General features: G+C 35.0%; 1 protein-coding gene across 1 annotated transcript in view; it reads left to right on the top strand.

The window, feature by feature from the left end:
• ITGA1 (integrin subunit alpha 1) overlaps positions 1 to 21801 on the top strand; it is a 118073-nt gene extending 96272 nt beyond the window's left edge. The window contains exons 22-30 of the mRNA XM_070743361.1: positions 2654 to 2730; positions 4024 to 4113; positions 5324 to 5426; positions 6186 to 6299; positions 6708 to 6812; positions 8093 to 8197; positions 12646 to 12738; positions 14230 to 14346; positions 16329 to 21801. Coding sequence (XP_070599462.1) covers positions 2654 to 2730; positions 4024 to 4113; positions 5324 to 5426; positions 6186 to 6299; positions 6708 to 6812; positions 8093 to 8197; positions 12646 to 12738; positions 14230 to 14346; positions 16329 to 16373 — 849 coding nt within the window. The 3' untranslated portion in view covers positions 16374 to 21801. The remainder of the gene's footprint in view (positions 1 to 2653; positions 2731 to 4023; positions 4114 to 5323; positions 5427 to 6185; positions 6300 to 6707; positions 6813 to 8092; positions 8198 to 12645; positions 12739 to 14229; positions 14347 to 16328) is intronic.
• Positions 21802 to 21966: the final 165 nt, after the last annotated feature.

The raw sequence follows: 21966 nt of genomic DNA, 5'->3' as shown, positions 1-21966 counted from the left end.
CATGTTCTATCATCTGGCTCGTTTGTCTTGACAGGAACTTGGCTAAAAATAAAATTTCCCACAATATCTTCTCCATTGTTCATAAAATATATTTATACAAACCAGTCTTTCTGTTGAGTGCAATATAAACCCTCTAAGAAAAGCTAAAAACTTGCTAGTTTAGCCCAGCGGAATTAGATTAGAGAAATAGTAATTGGTTTGCTTGATGTTAAAGCAATAGAGGAAAATTAATTCTGTACCTGTAGAGAGAAAGAGACATAAACTTGTCAGAAATATGCAAGAGTTGGCAAAAAGGGGAGTGAAATGTTATTTAAATCAACAGTAGTAGTAGTAGTAAATATTTGGAAGTAGCTCAGGCAGATGCCATCCTTATTCACTGAAGTATAAGAAACAGAGGGTCTAAATACAACTGGGGCTGCAAGATTGAACATTAGGTAGATCAGACCAAGAAATCAACCCTATAGGAAGGCTAATATTGTTTTTTTGTAAAACCTTGTCGAACCTTGCAAGCCTAATTGTATTGTGTCATTTGCCTTGGAAACATTTCTTGCACATTTTAGTTCAAGTCGTTTTCTTTATCCTTTAAAATATTTCCTGCAGATTTCGCATGTCTCTCTACTGAAGTTTCAGGGACCACCTTTAATCCAAACACATTTTCTTCTTTTGGTACCTATGTTATTTATTTATGCCACCTGGGAAAGCCAAGGGAAATTTTCAAAACCATAAAAAACTGAAAGTTAGAATATTTTGCACATGTTATGCAACACCCAGAAAAATATGGCATACAAAAATGGAAGGTAAATGACATCCAGGCAGAAGAAGAACACCATAGCTTCAAAGTCTAAGGGACTGGTTTGGGCAAAACTCAGCAGCACTTTTTTGTGCAGTTATTGATAAAAATAGGATCACCAACATGATCGCCAAAGTCCAACAACTGATATGACACAATAATAATTAATGTTTATAAAGAGGATTTCAGGGTAATATTGAAAAAAGAGTTTAGTTTTAATAGCCCATCTTCAAAGTGATTTAAAAAATTCAACAGCATGATTTAATTCAAATCCTTCTATTTTGAGCAGTTGCATTTCTATCAGCAGTTGTCAATCTATAATGGTATTACTACATTACCCATGACTATTGGTTACATTAGTTTAAGGTTACAAGCTGAACATTAATAATATATTGGAGGAAGTCTATGTGACGGGCATTATAAAAATAGTTTTAAGCAACAATTTTCAAATGTTAAGTCCATGTTCAAACCTACATGTTATATTTCTAAACTGAATTTTTTTTTTCAAATGCATTGTAGCACTAGGATTATTTTGTCATTCACACCCTTTTTGCCTTTTTTCCATATACACATATATACATAAATATTTCTATATTTCTATAGAATCATTAATCAAAATGTGCATGAGAACTTTATTTATTTATTTATTAGATTTGTATGCCCCCCCCCCCTCTCCATAGATTCTGGGCGGCTCACAGCATACAATAAGACAATTCATAAAAAATCTAATAAATTTTTTAAAAACCCATTATTAAACCAGACATACACACAGACATAATATGTGTATGTGTGTGTGTATATATACACTAGGGACCTCCTCCAAACTTTACAACATCGTCTTCATTTTATTGCTCAGTGTAAATAAAATAAATCATTTCTTTTATTAAGAGAAAATGTAATGATGAAATGTACTCCATTTTTGTTGAAAATATACCGTATTTTTCGCTCTATAAGACGCACCTGCTGATAAGACGCACCTAGATTTTAGAGGTTCGGGGGGGCTGGGAAGCCCCCCAGGCCGGCTGCGATCTTTTAAAACAGCCGCGCCGCTTCCCAGCTGTCTCCTGAAGCCAAACGCCAAAGGCGAACTTCCGCGTTCGGCTTCAGGAGTCAGCTGGGAAGTGGGTTCGGGGGGGTGCTGGGAAGCCCCCCAGGCTGGCTGCGATCTTTTAAAACAGCTGCGCCGCTTCCCAGCTGACTCCTGAAGCCAAAAGCCAAAGGCGAACTTCCGCGCTTCAGGAGTCAGCTGAGAAGCGGCGCGGCTGTTTTAAAAGATCGCAGCCGGCCTGGGGGGCTTCCCAGCACCCCCCCGACCCCCCAACTCGGAACCGCATTCAGACAATTCCCCCCCTGTCCCCGTCCCCGCGCCTACCGCGCACCGCTCGCCTTCCCGGGCAGCCTGACACGCCGGATCGCTCGCTCCCTCGCGTGTCCCGCCCGCTGCCAAGCCCCGCCCACCGCCAGGCTCCTTCCATCCACTCGGCCCGGGCGGCCACTTTCCCGGGACGCAGGCGGAGCTGCTGTTCCAGTTCGCTGCCAGTACTGTAGTATCCAGCTTGCACGCATTAATCGCTTTTCCATTGTTTCCTATGGGAAACAATGTTTCGACATACGAGCTTTTCGACTCACGAGCCTCCTTCCGGCACCAATTAAATTCGTATGTCGAGGTTCTACTGTATATCGCCACCCCCCTCTGCTCCAGCGCCTCCCCCCCCTCCCTGCCTGCATCTTCGCTCCATAAGACGGGGCTGATTTTTCATCCTACTTTGGGAGGAAAAAAACTGCGTCTTATGGAGTGAAAAATATGTTGCAGTTTAATTTAATTATAAACACTGACATTTTATGCATTTTCTTTTCATTTAGATTTTCTTCGAAATAGCATTCCAGTTCAATGTGTCCCACCTCTTGGAAAATACAACAATCCATTTTTCTGTTACAAGGTGGGTTCCAGCAATATTTACATAACTTTAGATTGAATCAGGATCCATTCTCTTTATTTTGGGTTCCTCCGGGGAATTTATGGAGGGTTTCCACTGAATCAAGATTGCACAAAAGGAAAATTAGTTTATAATTTTTAGAATAAAGGCTAAATGGTGATATATAAAAGAGTGAAATCAAATAATAAATTTCACTGAATGATTAAAATGTAATAAAATAATGAATGACGACAAAGTAAAATAATATCTAAACCAATGGTAATACAAGTGGTTAAAAGGATTAATAAAGTGTAAGTATGAAACTAATCAAAGCTTAACTAAGGGCAAATCTTATATTAATTCAAATCAGAAAAAAATGAATGGAGTTCCAACACTTCTAAGTTCTATTTATAGCATAAGCATCCAAACTATTAAATCTTAGATCAGATTCACTATCTATTCCTTTAGTGGAAGGTTCAATGTTCTTATGTGGTTTTCAGCTTTGAGTAGAATTAAGAAAATTTAATAAAGAAAGAAAATATAAAAGGGGAAAAAGGTTTCTATCTGATAAAGAAATTCAAAGGGTAGAATACTCTGGCCATTTACAGTGGAATAAAAGTTTAAAGGTCTTGAATTAGGGAGGAAAAAATCCTGACAGCATGTTGGTAGGGTTGCAATGGTTACCATGCAATATTGAAGACTAACTCTGCCCACAGCCAAGAGTTTGATCCTGACCAGCTCAAGGTAGACTCAGCCTTCCGTCCTCCCAAAGTCAGTAAAATGAGGACCCAGATTGTTGAGGGCAATATGCTGACTCTGTAAGGTGCTCAGAGAGTGCTGTAAATTACTGTGAAGTGATATATAAGTCTAAGTGCTGGTCTAGTGCTTTTACATCAATAGATATTTCCTTGCTTCTTTATATGAGCTAATGTTTTATTGATACCAATAGTGCCCCTGTGATTTAATTGGCTGCTGACATTCTTAAGTTACCATTACATTTCATTGTTTACTATTTCTGAAGTTGCTATTACATCTACAAATCTTGAAAAAACCAGCATAGTTATTAATTAATTGTTGCACCCAAAGCATTTTTTTTAGATTCCATACTTGACTATTTTAAATCTGGACTTTCCTCTCAGCAATTAAGTTGACTCTAAATTACACACTTTTCCACTTCAAGTTTCTTTACAAATAAAAATGAAATAATTTTACAATGTAACAATTAGGCAAAACATAGGCTGGTGCTTTGACTATAATAGCTTGTTGGTTAAAATAGATTGTTGTCTAAAGCCACTTTTAAAATATGTTTTGTTTTAGTGACAGTGATGAACTTGATGAGACTCTTGGAGACAACAGAGGAACTATTTCAATCCCAGTAAAATATGAAAGTGGATTAATATTTAAAAGGTATCATTAGATTTTATCTGTTTTTTATACTGATGATCTGTCTTTTTTTTCTATTCAGTTGGTAGAAAGTCCTTACCTCCCCAAAACAAGTGAATCATATTAGTACTGTTTCCTAACTTGCTGCTTAGTTCTCTTGATCATGGATTACTAATGGCTCAATTTTGACTGACCTTGGCCTGTGGTATCATTCTGGTAGTACACATACACTTTAAGTCCCAATCCTGATTTTATACTGGAACCTTTAATGCAGTGCTTCTCAAATAGTGCCCCCCCCAGATCGATTTCCCCAAATGGGGAGTGTTTTCCCAGTTGCACGCTGTTCCGAGCCTGGAAGAGAAAGCGGCCAGGTGGGGTAGAATCCCTGTGTGGGTTCTTGTTGTTCTCGGCAGGCACCTTGAACAGCTGATTCTAGAGGGCTTCCCCACAGAGAAGGCTCTTCCCCTAGGTCCCGCCAGCTGACATTGTTTGGTCGATGGGACCGTAAGGAGACCAACTCTGTGAACCTCACCAGACGCTGGGATTCGTGCGGCAGAAGGCGGTCTCGGAGATAATCTGGTTTCTGTCATGTCACATCCAAAGCATGGTCTAAAGTTGGCTTTTGTTTTTTTATACTTTGAAAGACCTTGAAATATAGCATTGCCATTTTTCAGTTTGTTTCACAGAAAAAAAGTTAGAAGAATCTTCACTGCAGATAATAACTAGTCCATAAAACACTTTATATTTGTTATAATGATTAACCAATCACAAGTAAATGGAGCAACCATAATCCTAAATAAATAGAATAGATACAGCTTGATTGCAACCGAACTGTTGCAACCAATTATAAATAAATAGGTCAGCCACATCTTATATATGACAAATATTGCATACTGTATTATCTGACTTGTTCCATCACTAAAAGCATATTCAATTAATCAATGTTTTACCTCTGATTAATCTGGGGGAAAATTGCTATTTAAAGAGAATGGAATTAGTCTGTTATGTTTCACTAGTTGGTTTAAACTGGATTGACAATTTCATACTGTGTAAATTGAATGGGGAAAATCATTCATTATTCAGAAAAAAAAATCTCAGGTTTATTAAATTCATATTTTCTTGAACAAGAATAACTATCATATTGTTTCATTTCACTTTGCACGGATGACTGAAATGAGCCAAGTGAATACTTTGTGGTTCTAAATCACTGAACATTATTTTATTTCTTTTTAAGGGAACCTAGTTCACATCATATCATCATTGCTGCAAATGATACAATACCTTCAGTCATTAATTCTACTGACAATATTGGAGAAGAAATTAGTATAAATTACTCGGTAAGAGACAATGTCATTTTTTCTGGTTATGGACTTTGAAAAATAACTTTTATATGCTGTACTTTTTTTAATCAACTAAATTTTTATTATGTCAGTCTGTAACATTTTCTATGATCTAGGCAGAACTTTCTGCAAATGGAGCTCCAGGTCACCTCCCTGATTTTTACTATCCTGTATATTTTCTCCTGCACATCTCCAAAAATCTGCTGCAAAGAATACTCAGTTTCATGACAGATTTGGGGTTGGTGTGTATTACTACAGAGGGTAGAAATGAATTCACACTTCCGGCAGGAACTCAGTACTGTAGTTTGATACAGCTACAATTCATCCATTCAACTATAAACATTTGCCAGTTATGGGCACTTTACTAAAAATAAATTCTATTTATTCTTCTTGCTTCTTCTTTTTTCTCTTGAATCCATATTGGCAAGGAATTAGTAAGAATCTTAAACATATTTACAACAAACCACAGACCAGAATAAGTCATTGTGTCCGTGCCACTGGAAATACACCACAAATCATTTGTTTTTTTTAATCTTGGGGATATGTTCTAGTTTAATTTAGAAGACTTTTGGTTTCTAAGATAATATTTAAATAATTATTTTCCTTGGATGCAAATTTGGTAAGGGTGGAGGTCTACTGCTATGAAATAAAATTGTATACTGTGTTATTTGTTTAGTAGTGACTGTAGCACCTGTTAACAAGGGAGAAAACATTTTTTAATTTTTCTTTTAATTAGCCTTTTGTTCTTCTTTATAGATTGAGAAAGGAGAATCTTTTTTACAACCACAGCTTGCACTGCAAATCTTATTTCCAAAGAATATTTCAAATGAAAATCAAATCCTTTATTTCACTAGGATATCATATTCAGAGGTAAATTGGCAATAAATGAAATAACACTGCTCTACAGTTCAAAATTAGACTTGATTTCCACAACATGGATCCTTGCACAAATAAATGTTCCATCTGTTTGTTTGTTTTTTCCCCATTGGTATTTATAAGGGGGGAAATGGACTCTACTTGACTATCATAATAAATTAGATAAAATATGAAATGCTCTCTGGACTTACCTGCTAAAATAATATCTGATTTTTCTAATGTTATAATTTAAGTAAACAGAGGGAGGGCAATGACTTTAGTGACAATCATCCTTTTTCTAGCAGCTAAAGCATTCTAGCAAGAAAATAGTCAAGTGATGTTATCTTTGGGGAAAGACTTGGAGTCCGCTGATAAAATTATTGCAATATACTTACAACATTACATTTTTTCTTCTTGTGATAGAATGCAAAATGCCAATCTAGCCACCCAAGTGATTTGTTAAAGATTGATATGGGCAAACCATTCACAACATCAAGAATACAAGAACCTCTAAAGGATCCCAACATAGTATGTATATCTGATTTTATGTGGAGGTTTTTGGGAGGGGGGAAATTAATAATACATTATAGTGTACTATATTAAGTTAGGGTTGAATTGTGATCACATGAATAGAATCCTATGAATATTTTATTGTGCTAAGAGCAATGATATGCAACTATAATATTCTTATGGCTAGAAATGTAATTGGAAATAATGTTTTTAAATCTACAACATGGACTTTTAAAATGTTTAGCTTTGAAAATTTGATTTTCACTATCTCTCCAAGGAAGTTAAAAACACTTTCCATCAATGTCCCTGATTGTATTTCAGTCAATCATCAATTAGAAATATTACATATCATGAAAATATGTGTAGATGCCTATTAATAAGACTGTCATGGCTTATGCAAGAGATTTTCACTGTCAGAAAAAAATAATTCACTCTAGGAATTAAGAGTGCTCCTTCCTAGACAAAGAGGTACTCTTTATGCCTTAGTCATCTCCCAGGTGAATTTTTGCAGACTGCCCTTGACCATCCAGAAGCTACAAATGAAACATAGAAATATAGAAGACTGACAGCAGAAAAAGACCTCATGGTCCATCTAGTCTGCCTTTATACTATTTCCTGTATTTAATTTTATTAAATGAATAGTATAAACACTGATGGATATATCTTGGTATGCCCCTATTACACCGTGTTTTCATTAATTGCAATGCTTCTGGATTCAGTTTAAGATGCTGGTGTCACCTACAAATTCCTTCATGTCAGATAATTTACAGGAGTGTTTCTTGATGGTGGTCCCAACAACACTGTTCTTTCATAAAGCATTAAACACCTGGATGTGTTCAGTATTTCTCAGTCTCATTAACTTTAAGATATGTGGAGTTGAACTGTTGCAATTCCTTAGCCAACATGGGCAATCAGAAACATCTTCTAATTGTTAAGGTTGACCTTATCCTCAGCGACCATTATAGTTTTTCTTCTTTGCTGATTATTTTAATATGTTGTAAGTGACACTCAAAGGCACATTCACTAGATGTGCAGCCGTACAAATTTATTAAACAAATAATATTAGTAGACAGATCCTTACTAGGTTTTGAAAGAGATTTTTATTTTATTTTGAAACAGGCCCACAGTGTGGGGCTTCCTGAATGCTAAATGATGAACAGTCTGAATACTGAATAAAGTCTACTGGTGTCACCAATGTTATTATCAGGATATGTCTTTCAGCATGATATGGAGAATGTGTTAGGTTATCTAAAATTTGCAAACATATTAATGAGATGTGTTTATGGTCTTTTATGCAGAATTGTGATGGATATGATTGTGCATCCATTAACTGCACAATAGTCCCATCAAATATAACTCATGTGAATGTTTCATTCAGACTCTGGAAATCTACTTTCATAAAGGTAAGTGAGGTATCATGTTTATTAAGAATTTTAAAATGATATCTTTAAAATGATATCTGGGGAATCCAGAGCATGATACCATGGTCTTTCAAGACTGAAGTACAGAATACCAATGCAAAATGATATATTGGCAAAATTATACACATTTTATAACTACATGCATGTTTCATCTTTATTGGTACTGGCTAGGAAGGTTTGACTGAAAGAAGTGTTATGCTATATTATTAATACATCATTTGCTCAGCAGGCAAGTTCTTTTATTGTGATTCATATATTTTACAGTTATTTCTTGATATTAAGCATAAAACGTATCAGGAAAGACTTAACCCTGCTGTTCTGTTCGGGTCGTATGTGACCCGAAGCCAAGTTTGAGTCCCTGTAAAAAAATTTCCCTGCATATCTGAAACTTGAAATTTCATGACTGCTCATCATTTCAGGGGTTCTCTCTATGAGAATTTTTTTGGGGGGGTGGGGGGGCTTAGTTTTTGCTGGGCAAAAAAAGTTACAAATCTTCTATTCCCGGGTCACCCTGACCCGGACCGAAAACTCTTCATTTGCAGTGCTTATGTTTGGTCTTTTTGAAAGCTTTTTTCACTTGGAAAGTAGTCTGAACATTTCTGCACACAATGATATGAAAATTGAAATGAAAAAAGTAATTCTTATTGGTTTATTTTGCTGATATAACGCACGCCCCCCCCCCGTTTTTGTGAAAGTTTTTTCAATTTATGGATAGTTTTGCTTGCAAAATGCATTCTATTTTACTGGAGTTGGTGTGGGATTGGTAGCTTGAACATTTCTGAATATAAGAAAAATATAAAGGAACTGAAAAAAATGATTCTTACTGGTTTTTTAACATCAGAAATAAGGCCTCCCCCCCTCAGCTGCTTGCAATCATTTTCACTTTTTATTTTTTTATGCTCCAAATCCGAAATATTCTTTAAAATCTTAGGCATTCATTTACTCAATTTAACAATGCTGATCATCAAAAAATATTTTTGGGGTGGTGGCTAATTGTTTTCTGGGCAAAAAACCCCATCACTTTGAGTCTGTTTCTGTTCGTATGTGACCGGACCAAAAATAATTTTTTTAGGTACTTGAATTTGATCTTTTTGAAAACTTTTTCAACTGGAAAACTAGTTTGAACATTTATGAACATAATGATATGAAAATTGAACTGGAAAAATTGAGACTTATATTTTTATTTTGATCAAGAAGCCCCTCCCCCCATCCTTTCTGAATTTCGTGTCAATTTCTATTTTTTAAGGCTACAAATCCCTAAGGAATTTCCCCCCAAAAGATTTGATATACTAAATTGAACATTTCTGAATATAAGAAAAATATAAATGAACTGGAAAAAATGGTTCTTATTGGTTTATTTTTGCCACAAAAGGGCCACCCCCCCTCGGCCTTGCTGTGTGCCATTATTGTCACTTTTTATACATATTTGGCTAGAAATATTTGGAATATCCTTTTGAAAATCAACCACATTGTAGCCAGATAACTAATTTTATGAATGAAATCAATTTTACTAAAAAAAAGTATGTAAGTTTGAAATTAACAGCATAATTTTTATATAAATTGAAATAATTGAGGCATACTTTATGTGCAAAATAAACCAATATGCATCAATTTTCCCAGTTCAATTTTCATATCATTATGTTCAGAAATGTTCAAGCTACCAATCCCACACAAACTTTAGTAAAATAGAATGTATTTTGCTAGCAAAACTATCCATAAAGTGAAGACTATTTTAAAAAAATGGGGGGGCATGCATTTCATCAACAAAATAAACCAATATGCATCAATTTTTCCAGTTCAATTTTCATATCATTATGTTCAGAAATGTTCAAGCTACCAATCCCACACCAACTTTAGTAAAATAGAATGCATTTTGCAGGCATAATTATCAATAAACCTAAAAGAAATTCACAAAAACGGGGGAGAGGCATATTTATGTGCAAAATAAACCAATAAGGATTAATTTCTTCAGTTCAATTTTCATATCATTGTGTGCAGAAATGTTCAGACTACTTTACAAGTGAAAAAAGTATTCAAATTGACCAAACATAAGCACTGCAAATGAATAGTTTTCGGTCCGGGTCAGGGTGACCCGCGAACAGAAGATTTTTAACTTTTTTTAAACAGAACAGTTAATGAACTCAATCTGTATAGTCTGGAGGACAGAAGAGAAAGGGGGGACATGATTGAAACATTTAAATATGTTAAAGGGTTAAATAAGGTTCAGGAGGGAAGTGTTTTTAATAGGAAAGTGAACAGAAGAACAAGGAGACACAATCTGAAGTTAGTTGGGGGAAAGATCAAAAGCAACGTAAGAAAATATTATTTCACTGAAAGAGTAGTAGATCCTTGGAACAAACTTCCAGCAGATGTGGTTTGTAAATCCATAGTAACTGAATTTAAACATGCCTGGGATAAACATATATCCATTGTAAGATAAAATACAGGAAATAGTATAAGGGCAGACTAGATGGACCATGAGGTCTTTTTCTGCCGTCAGTCTTCTATGTTTCTATGTTTATTTTTTATTTTATTGTTTTATTTTGTTTTATTTTATTTTATTTTATTTTATTTTATTTTATTTTATTTTATTTTATTTTATTTTATTATTTTATTTTATTTTATTTTATTATTTTATTTTATTTTATTTTATTTTATTTTATTTTATTTTATTTTATTTTATTTTATTTTATTTTATTTTATTTTATTATTTTATTTTATTATTTTACTGGTCAAATCTCACCTGGAGTTTTGGTCACCACACGTTCAAAAGGGACATTGAAACTCTGGAGAAGGTGCAAAAAAAAGCAACCAAAATGATTAGGGGACTAGAAACCAAGACTTATGAAGAGAGATTGCTCGAACTAGGTATGGATAGCCTTTAGAAAAAGGCCAGGGGGGACATAATAACAGTCTACAGATACTTGAGGGGTTGCCACAGACAGGAGGGGGCCACACTATTCTCCAGGGCAACAGTGGGCCAGACGAGGAACAATGGTTGGAAGCTGACCGAGCAGAGATTCAACCTGGAAATAAGGAAGAACTTCCTGATGGTCAGAGCGATCAACCAGTGGAACGGCCTACCAGCGGAGCTTGTGAACTCCCCAACTCTGTACACTTTCAATTGGAGATTGGACTGCCATTTGGCTGGGATGCTGTAGGATTTCCTGCCTAGGCAGGGGGTTGGACTTGATGACCTGCAAGGTCCCTTTCAACTCAAACAAACAAACAAATATTTCCATGGTCCTCTTCTTGACTTGTTCAGTATACAGATCCTCAATGGAAGGCAGTTGGCAGCAATTTCTGCAGTTCTGATTATCCTCTGAAGTCTGTGTCTGTCTTGTTGGGTTGCAGAACCCCTAGTTGATTTTACTCAAGGCACACATGCCCAGGCTTACATTGTCCTATTTTGGACACATTATGTGAAGATCCAGTTCTCTGGAAGAGGTTCTAATGCTGGATTAGTTATAAAGAAAGAGAAGGAAGGCAGCAGCAAAGTAGATGGACTCAGTTACAAGGTCTTGAGTTACACTGTTGGGAAACATGGAAGAACAGGTTGGGGGCAGATCATCTTGCAGAAAAATCTATTTGGTTGCTCGGAGTTGAAAGCAGCTTGATGGCACATAATCAAATCTTTATATGCAGCTCTATGAACCATATGTTTCTGGTTTCCTGTAAGCATTTTTAGAACAAAGACATTGCCTTGGAAGCTGTATTAGAAATAGGGGAAAAATCTGTCCATGTTCTAGCATTGGCTTCAACTTGCAAGCATTTTTTTGGGTTGTTGTTCTTTGGTGATTGATCTCATAATTGATCTCATGAGATTGTAGAGAGAAGGACAACTGAAAACATTGGACAATAAGTGAGTCCAGATGGTAAAGCAACATTTTGTGTAGAGTCCAGATTATTGTTTCCCAACTCTGGCATGCCTTGAGAAGTATGGTGGAGTTTGAGACAAAACTGCTGTGTCCACTGAGGCAGTGTTTCCCAACCTTGGCAACTTGAAGGTATCTGGACTTCAACTCCCAGAATTCCCCAGCCAGCATTCGCTGGCTGGGGAATTCTGGAAGTTGAAGTCCAAATATCTTCAAGTTGCCAAGGTTGGGAAACACTGCACCAAGAGATACAAATATTTTGGTGCCAATATTTTTTCCTTTGGCCCTTCTTGTATCAACCTCCAGATGAAAAGGTTTAAATAAAACCCTAAAGTTTAAATTATCCTAAATAAGTCAAAATGCTGCTAATTTTCCCTATGAAGGTCATTAAATGAGTATAATAGTAAATTATTCTGTCGTCACAGAAAATTCCTTTATGTGTATTTCTATTGACATTTATTATAAGCAATAAGCAGCATTTTCCTCTCTGGGTCATCTTTTGAATTTGGAACCATCGATGTAAGAATAAACATTATCACTTCCATTTTATTCTAGGCAAAAATTCACAGCGTAGAACTCATTGTGAAAGCCAGCCTAAGGAGTGAAAACTCATTAATGATCTTGAAGAAAGAAAATGAAAAAATAGAGGTGCGTTCCAGCAGTTTATTTTGTACATCATAAATTCAACTTGCAAATCAGTTTAGCCAGAAAAATTATCCGCCTGCAATTAGGTGGAAAATCCTAATAAATATAGAAAAATTACTTATAAGTAATCATTCAGAGCATTAACTATATATTTGCTTGCAACTCAATTAATAAATAATAAATATTTTTGAGAGTCCTGGCAGAAATAATTTAGATATGTGTAGCTGATATACATACATACAACTGATATAATGCATAAGATAATAATAATAATAATAATAATAATAATAATAATAATAATAATAATTTATTAGATTTGTATGCCGCCCCTCTCCGAAGACTCGGGGCGGCTCACAACAACGATAAAAACAGTATTATACAGGCACAAATCTAATATTAAAAAAACTAAAAACCCTATCATAATTAAAACCAAACAGCACATACGGTACATACCAAAACATAAATTATAATAAGCCTGGGGGAAAGGTGTCTCAAATCCCCCATGCCTGGCGGTATAGGTGGGTCTTAAGTAGTTTACAGAAGACAAGGAGGGTGGGAGCAGTTCTAATCTTCGGGGGGAGTTGATTCCAGAGGGCAGGGGCCGCCACAGAGAAGGCTCTTCCCATGGGGCCCGCCAGATGACAAGATGTAAGATGTCAGCCCATATTTTTGTCAGTTTAGCTAATTGGACAACTAAAGCTCATCTTTTTCATGTACCGTATGTCTCATGTATGTAATACATAAACAGGATTGAGATATAATTGCCTTGCTCAACAGTTGAGATGGGCAGCATATAAATTTAATCCAAACGTCAAACAATAACACCTATTTTTATTTCGAAAATATCTAAATCCTATATTGGGATTAAGAGTTACAGTAGGTATCAACTTGCAAATCAGCAGGTACTGAGTTGCATTTTCAATGTAGGTGTAGGTCAGTGGTGAAATCTATTTTTTTTTTGCCACCGGTTCTGTGTGCGTGGGTTGCTGATTGTGGTCATGAGATTGGGTGGTCATGGTACTGGGTGGGTGCAGCCAATTTAGCAGTCCATTTTGTCAGGGAGCGTGGGGTTGGACTAGATGACCTCTGAGATTTCTTCAAGCCTTTGCTGTGCTGTTTCAAAGCATCCTCTGAGGCTGTGTCTAGTGCCAGCCAGGTTTGTGGTCCTCCCTCCCTCCCTCCTTCCTTCCTTCCTTTTATCAGAAGCATCCCCCCCCAATAAAATATTATTCATAAGAAAAAGCCCCAATAAAATATTATTCATAAGAAAACAGGGAAAAATCAAGCTGCTAACAAAGAATCTGCTTGAAGCACAGATAGAAGCTGTTGCGATAAAAATAATTAGTCCGTCTCAGTTTGAATCCATCCCAAGTTGAAACTGATAGCAAAAGAATTTGTTTCTATTGAATAAAAAATTAGTTTCTATTCAACTTGATTCCCCAGTTTCTATTTTAGAGAAATCATGAATGCTTGTTTTGATTTAATTTATTTCAGACAATAATTCAAATATCAAAGGAGCTTCTTCCTGGTCATGTGCCTTTATGGGTCATTCTGCTGAGTGTTTTTGCTGGACTCCTGATTCTTACCTTGCTTATATTTGCATTATGGAAGGTATGATGCATTTTTCTACATTTTCCTTTTCTGAAACATTAATGAGTTGCAAAGGAAAGAAGGGGGAAATCTTTCTGATTACCAGCTTAAGCAATTAAGCAACTTTAAGCAACTTAAAAAAACAATGCTTTCTATCTTGCAGTGTTACAAATTAAGAAAAAGTTGTATGCCACAATTTTGAAAGTTGGAGTATATTATTATTATTAAATGGTTGTTAATTAATATTTATACAAGTAGATTCTTCATGTTATAAAATGTGCAAAGTATTTTGGAGTACATTAGTGGCTGTTCACAGTGGTGTTGTTATCTTGGAATTAATTTGTTTGGATGGAAAGTTAGTCTTATATATTTTACAATTTTGAGCAGTGTTTTTCTCATTTGAATTATCAAATAAGAAAAACACTGCTCCAAATTATATGATATATAAGACTAAACTTTAGCCTAAACATGCACTTCCTGATAAGCTTGTCTTTTCCTAAATCCTATTTCTCACATGTCTTTTTTCATATTCTTATAACTATTTAATTTTCAGTTTTCAATTTGTAAATATATATTTACAAATTTCTACTGGGACGTATTTTCATTGCTTCCCATTGTTCCATATAAAAATACTTTTATTGTTCTCATACTAAAAACTTCATCTCATCAGATTTGAGATATAGTACACAGAGTGATATAATCAAATACAGTTGCAAAAAACAGCTGTTATTAGTCATCTGCCTGTAAGTTGGCAACCTAGTCAAAGCTAAGAAAATAAGCTGCTCACATCTTAAAACATCTTTTAGTGTCTTAGCAAATAACACTGTTTCAATTACTATTAATGTAACCACAAAGTGACCTATTTATCATAGTTTATAATAAAACTAATAATACTGCAGAGAATCAAGTTTGCACTAATAAAATAAAATGGAGAGAGAAGAGGAGAGGAGAGAAAATTAAGATAGAGCCTTAGTAATTAACCAGTGGAGGGTACAGCATATTAAATATTAGAAATAAAAGACAGAGGATAGCAGAAATCCCAAGGTGCAAAAATAAATGGCACTAGTAGAATTATGAAAAGTAATGTCTTTAATTCCAAGTAGTATGCATCTCATTCTATATATTTCCATCATAGAAAATCTAATTACCTATTACCAAATTAGTGGATGGATTTTTTTTACAATTTATATTTGTCCTAACATGGTTTTATAACATTTGTTCTCTGTTTAATCTGAATACATAGCTAGAGGTATAACAAGCAGGAAGAGGGAGATTGTGATCCCTTTATATAGAGCGCTGGTCAGACCACATTTGGAATACTGTGTTCAGTTCTGGAGACCTCACCTACAAAAAGATATTGACAAAATTGAACAGGTCCAAAGACGGGCTACAAGAATGGTGGAAGGTATCAGGAAAGACTTCATGAACTCAATCTGTACAGTCTGGAGGACAGAAGGAAAAGGGGGGACATGATCGAAACATTTAAATATGTTAAAGGGTTAAATAAGGTCCAGGAGGGAAGTGTTTTTAATAGGAAAGTGAACACAAGAACAAGGGGTCACAATCTGAAGTTAGTTGGAGGAAAGATCAAAAGCAACGTGAGAAAATATTATTTCACTGAAAGAGTAGTAGATTCTTGGAACAAACTTCCAGCAGACATGGTTGGTAAATCCACAGTAGCTGAATTTAAACATGTCTGGGATAAACATATATCCATTGTAAGATAAAATACAGGAAATAGTATAAGGGCAGACTAGATGGACCATGAGGTCTTTTTCTGCTGTCAGTCTTCTATGTTTCTATGTTTCTACATTTTCTTTTTTGCATACAGGCATGAGAATGGGGGAGAAAGAATTGGAACAATTGACCTTCAAGGGAAGATGTCATTTGGAATCTGTTTTTAGCTCTTAGTGTAAATTTAGGAATGTTGCACTATCAGATATTGCATTTATCTGCCTTGTCTAATGCAGTGATTTATAAATCTGTACTTATTTTCCTTGCAGGCTGGATTTTTCAACAGGCCCTTAAGAAAGAAAATGGAGAAATGAGAAGAAACTCAAAAAAAGAGAAAAAAAAGAACAGTTAACAGTTCTGCAATGATCTGACCTCTCAGGTGGACTTCTGAAATATGATTATAAATGAAATTCTTGGTTTAATGTAGGAAAGATCCTAAACAACAAACAACACTGTATACTGAGCAATAAAGGAAACAAAAAAAGAAACGAACAAACCGAAGACAGAAAAGATAATCCTTGAAGGAAACTTTTTTTTACTGTTCTTTTTTTTAAGGGTGAGCAGGACTGAAAAAATATGTGCAACTTTTTTTGAACTTGGAACTTTTTTCCCAGATAACTTCATGGATATACAAACTTTGAAGCCAAGGTGTATTCAGAATTAAGGACAAAGGAGAGAGACTATTTACCCCTCAGATTCTACCCATTATGTTTAACATTGTCACTTATTTTTAGAGCGCAACCCACAGATTTTTTTTATCTCAAATGTATGCACAGGTACATATATCCTACTGAATTGAATTTGAGGATTTCAAACAGTGACTGACATGCATAAGAAACACCTGTAACTCTGATTTATCATCATTCTTACCAGGGAAGGAAGCCCGTATTCAAAGCTGGGCCTGTTACTGTTTTGGGAAACATTTATCCAGGAGGAAAAGCAAGCACCCTTCAGAAATTAGCAGCTGCACCATAAAATTTATTTCAAGCATTGGATTGCATTCCCTGCCTTGTTGTATAACTATACAAAAATTATTATAACAATAACAATAGAGTTGGAAGGGACCTTGAAGGTCTTCTAGTCCAACCCCCTGCCTAGGCAGGAAACCCTACACTACTTCAGATAGATGATTATCCAACATCTTCTTAAAAACTTCCAGTGTTGGAGCATTCACAACTTCTGGAGGCAAGCTGTTCCACTATTACTTCATGGCTAAGGTCATATTTGTAATTGGAGCACCCCAAGTACATTCCTTGGTATTTACAATTTGAGAGGGAAAAATACGCACCCAGAAAACTTGCTATATATCGCTCTGAACTCGTTAACACTACGATATCATTTATAATACCAAAAAGGCTATATTTCTCATAAATTAAAAGTATGTGGATAAACGTTTATGCAGGATTCTAGTATTTAGTTTAATCTAGAAATAGAAACGTTTAACCATTTTGTGAAGATAAAAAGAATGAAGAAGGGACTTTATTCACAGCGAAGGGGTGAATTTGAAAGCAGTGCCATTCATTCAAATAGGGGGGAATTAGCTTCTCCTTATAACTGAAATAAATCATAAGACTACATTAGAATCATGCATCATTCTGAACCATGGCATTCATCCACACTGTATATCCTCAGTAATGTTTTCAGGTACGCTATGTATTGACCAGCAGGAGGCAGTACAATACTGGTTTTCTAGTAAAGGTAAAATAGAGAGCACATTGCCTCCTGGTGTTCAATGTAATAGGATAAGAATAGCTAGCTGCACAGATGGTTACTGCTTTCTCATTATTCATGATGAATCCTTGAAAATACACTTACTTTATATTTAGTGGAAAATGTGAAAAAAAAAGTTTTGTTTTCCTGAAAAAGTTAAATCATAGTTCTTTAATTTATTACAGACAGAACATGGATCTTCGTGCAAATCATTAATGCTAAATTTGCTTGAAGATCTGTTAGCAGAAAAATAAGGTTTTGCCTTCAAATCAGTAACTACATGGAGAAATCCATAGTTTTCTAGACAGAGGTTTACAACCTTCTTCCCAGAGCTGAAAAGGGGTGACTAGACCAGTTGGCTTCAGGGTCCCAGACAAAACTAGAATTCAAATCCGCCCTGCTCCATTTTTTTAATCAGCAGATCACTGTAATGTGACACACTATAATAAGGCACTATAGCAAATGTTTTTGACAAAAATTCAACATGGCATGACTATCGTAGAATAGAATAGAGTAGAGTAGAGTAGAGTAGAGTAGAGTAGAGTAGAACAGAACAGTACAGAATAGAATAGAATTTTTATTGACCAAGTGTGATTGGACACATAAGGAATTTGTCTTGGTGCATTTGCTCTCATTATACATAAAAGAAAAGACAAGTTTGTAAAGAATCATAAGGTACAACACAATGTCTGGGTACAAATAAGCAATCCAATCATATTGGAAACCAACATATATAAATTGGGAAATAATCAATATAAATTATAAGCAACAAAGTTACAGACATACAGTCATTTGTGGAAGGAGATGGATAATAGGAACAATGAGATGAATAATAATCATGCAGACTTAGTAATAAATTTAATAATATTGAGGGAATTATTTGTTTAGCAGAGTGATGGCATTCAGGAAAAAACTGTTCTTGTGTCTAGTTGTTCTGGTGTGCAGTGCTCTGTCATGTTGTTTTGAGGGTAGGAGTTGAAACAGTTTGTGTCCAGGATGTGAGGTGTCTGTAAATATTTTCCCAGCCCACTTTTTGACTTGTGCAGTATACAGGTCCTCAATGGAAGGCAGGTTGGTAGCAATTGCTTTTTCTGCAGTTCTGATTATCCTCTGAAGTCTGTGTCTGTCTTGTTGGGTTGCAGAGCCAAACCAGATGACAGACTCAATAATTCCTCTGTAGAACTGAATTAGCAGCCCCTTGGGCAGTTTCAGCTTTCTGAGTTGGCGCAGAAAGAACATTCTGTGTTGTGCTTTTTTTGGTGACATTTTGATGTTAGGTGACCATTTTATGTCTTGAGATATGGCAGAACCTGGACATTTGAAGGACAAGAAGGAACATAACACATCTCTAGTGATTTATTGAAGAGTTGGGTAAAGATGGGGGCCTATTGATCAGCACAGCACTTTTAAGCAAGAAGGAGTTATCTTGTCTGGGCATGGAGCTTTCTTAGTTTTTGTCTGTGAAATAGGTCTTGCACTTGCTTTTTTGTTATCACTATGGGTTGTGAACTCAGTTGTAGGAGGCTTAGCTGTTGTTGATGTGTCTGAGATGGGGTTGTGGTGAAAGGTGGCTGTAGCTTCCTTTCAAGCCTGCAGTAGAAAACATTCAATCATCTCCAGTTGATGATTTCCTTCAGCCTGGGAAGGTGATTTGCCATAACCAGTGATGTTATACCTATGATGTATATATTATATACCATAATATTTATGGTTATGTATAACCATAACCATAGATATTATGTGTGCATTTACATAATGACTTATTTTCATTTTGGTTAAGATGCCTTTAGCCATTGTTTTTTTCCCTACTGAAATGGTTGATCGGTATCAACCCTTTTTCAAATATTACACAAATGTTTGAACTTTATACTGGTGCTCGTACATTCTGTAATTCTATTACGAATTGTACAATCTTCCCATATCAATCTGTCAGTATATGTAATTTAAATATTTGTTCAAATAGCCTTTTAGAATAGCTACAGTTATTTATGCTAAATAGTAATAGTATTTCATCAATCCACTGGAATTTTTGAAATGTTATGCTGAACAGTTCTTGTACATAAACAGACTATTATGACTATTTTAAAAAAATTCAAATCTGAAATATATCTGAATATTATTATTGGAGAATTACACAGCAATGGCAATAAAAATGGCCCATATTGGGAATGATGTGAATCATGAAATCGATAGAATAGAATTGTTTCCCAAGTACAGTTTCATTTCAAATATTTCAGGTCTATCTTTACATGTTTCCAAAGCATGAATTACAGGAGCCTGAATGTGTGTAAAAAAAACAGTGATTGGGTTTTGGGTCATGCATGAAAAAAAAATTGAATTTTTAAATGCATTACAGGTAATAAGAATTCAGATCAGGTTTGAAAGAAAACAAGGTATCCAGTAGAATAATTTTTAGATGTATGGATTTCAATTTCCAGAATCCCCCAGCCAGCAAGAGAACTTTTTAAATTTTATCTACCATAAGTCCGTGGCATGTTAGGGCCCAGATCGCACAGCTGGAGGCGTGTGGCAAAACCAAAACCATCCCCCCCCAACTCCAGTCTTCCAATAAATTGGTCCCTTATGCCAAAAAGGTTGGGGACTGTACAAGGTGTTGGCACAAAGTGTTTTCCCTAATGAAAAGATAAACAAATGTGGATTTCCCTTTTTAAGAATTACAGGGATGGGGTTTTTTTTCTGGTAAAAAGTTTTTATTTTTTAACATATATTCATACAAATGTCAGTGCATACACCTTACAAAAATGTCAAAACCAGTATCTTAATCCATATTCCTAATCTTTTCTATAGCCATTTTAATATCTTTTTCTATATTATTAAATCACCAGTTTGCATTCAGATCTCATTTTCTCACGCCCCTCATATACTCTCCATCTCACCCTCCTACCTTCCTTCCCATCTCTCCAACCTTCCTTCCTTCCTCTCTCCTCTCCCCCTATAACCTTCTTTTTTTTAAAAAACCCTACTTCCTCCCTCCTCTTCTTAACCCTACTTCAAAAAAGCATCATTTTTGTTTGGCAGATAGTTAATATGACATTTTAAAAATCTATTTCCTTAATACTTTCCCTGTTTTTTTCATTATCTTAAACATATTTATAATTAATATTCTTTATTTGGTATATACTTTAATACTAGTATTTATTAAAAAACCTTATATTCTAACTTCATCATCGGTGTTAAATTATTTCTTCTCTCTTTTACTCTTAATATATTTATTTCATTCCCGACTCTAACTATACTCACTTTCTATCCATTTATAAACCTTCATCCAAACCTTATAATACTCAGAGTCCTGTCGAGTTACAGGGATGTTTATATTTCATATTGATGACCTTAAATTTTGTGACTTTGTTGTGAGTTGTACAATCTTCACATATCAAGGCTGGCTGGGGCATTCTAGGATTTGAAATCCATTGTCCTTGTAATTGCAAGTTTGAGAAACATTGCTATAAACTATAAAATGTACTTTAATTTTCTACTTATAAATTTAGTAGTTATTTAAGTGGCTAAATTTAAGCTCTCAAACACTAATTCATAGTGTACATAGTACAGCATACAGATAAAGTATCCTGGAATAGATAAAACGTTTAAGCAGTTTATAACACTAATAACCACTACTGAACACTATGCTCTAAATCTACTTGAATTTAACCAAGAGTGTAAAAGTCCAATTTAAAGCACTAGCAAATATTATTGGCACAGCTTATTTGTAAGTATGGCTGGCTTTATTTAGATAGGGATTACAAGGAGTAGCCACTGTACTTATTTTAATGGAATTTAGTTTCAAATATTCATAGGAATATGGCCTTGAAGCAATTTCATTAGGGTAATTTTAAATATTCTAAAGTTTGTTCAAATGCCCTAGACAAAGTAGGTCATAAATTGGAGTACAAAGCTTTGTATTATGAAAAATACCTTTCCCCCCACTTGTGTCATTTTTTGTGTACTATAAATTGTTTGTCATGCACTAGTCATTTCAAGAACAGCATATTGATAAATGCATATTTTAAAAATAGAAGTTTATTATTCATTTCACTATCTAATTTTCTTTTCATATGGAATGTTTCATCTATGTCTGTCTAATTATTCTCCCCATGTACATCAACGATCTCCAGGGTTACAATATTTAGTTTTGAACTGGGATTCTAAATTTTCTTTGGATGTATTAAGAACTAATTT

The sequence above is a fragment of the Erythrolamprus reginae genome, chromosome 2 (genome assembly GCF_031021105.1).
Source record: "Erythrolamprus reginae isolate rEryReg1 chromosome 2, rEryReg1.hap1, whole genome shotgun sequence".
Classification (NCBI taxonomy): Eukaryota; Metazoa; Chordata; class Lepidosauria; order Squamata; family Dipsadidae; genus Erythrolamprus; species Erythrolamprus reginae.
This window is presented reverse-complemented; position numbering and strand designations above follow the sequence as displayed.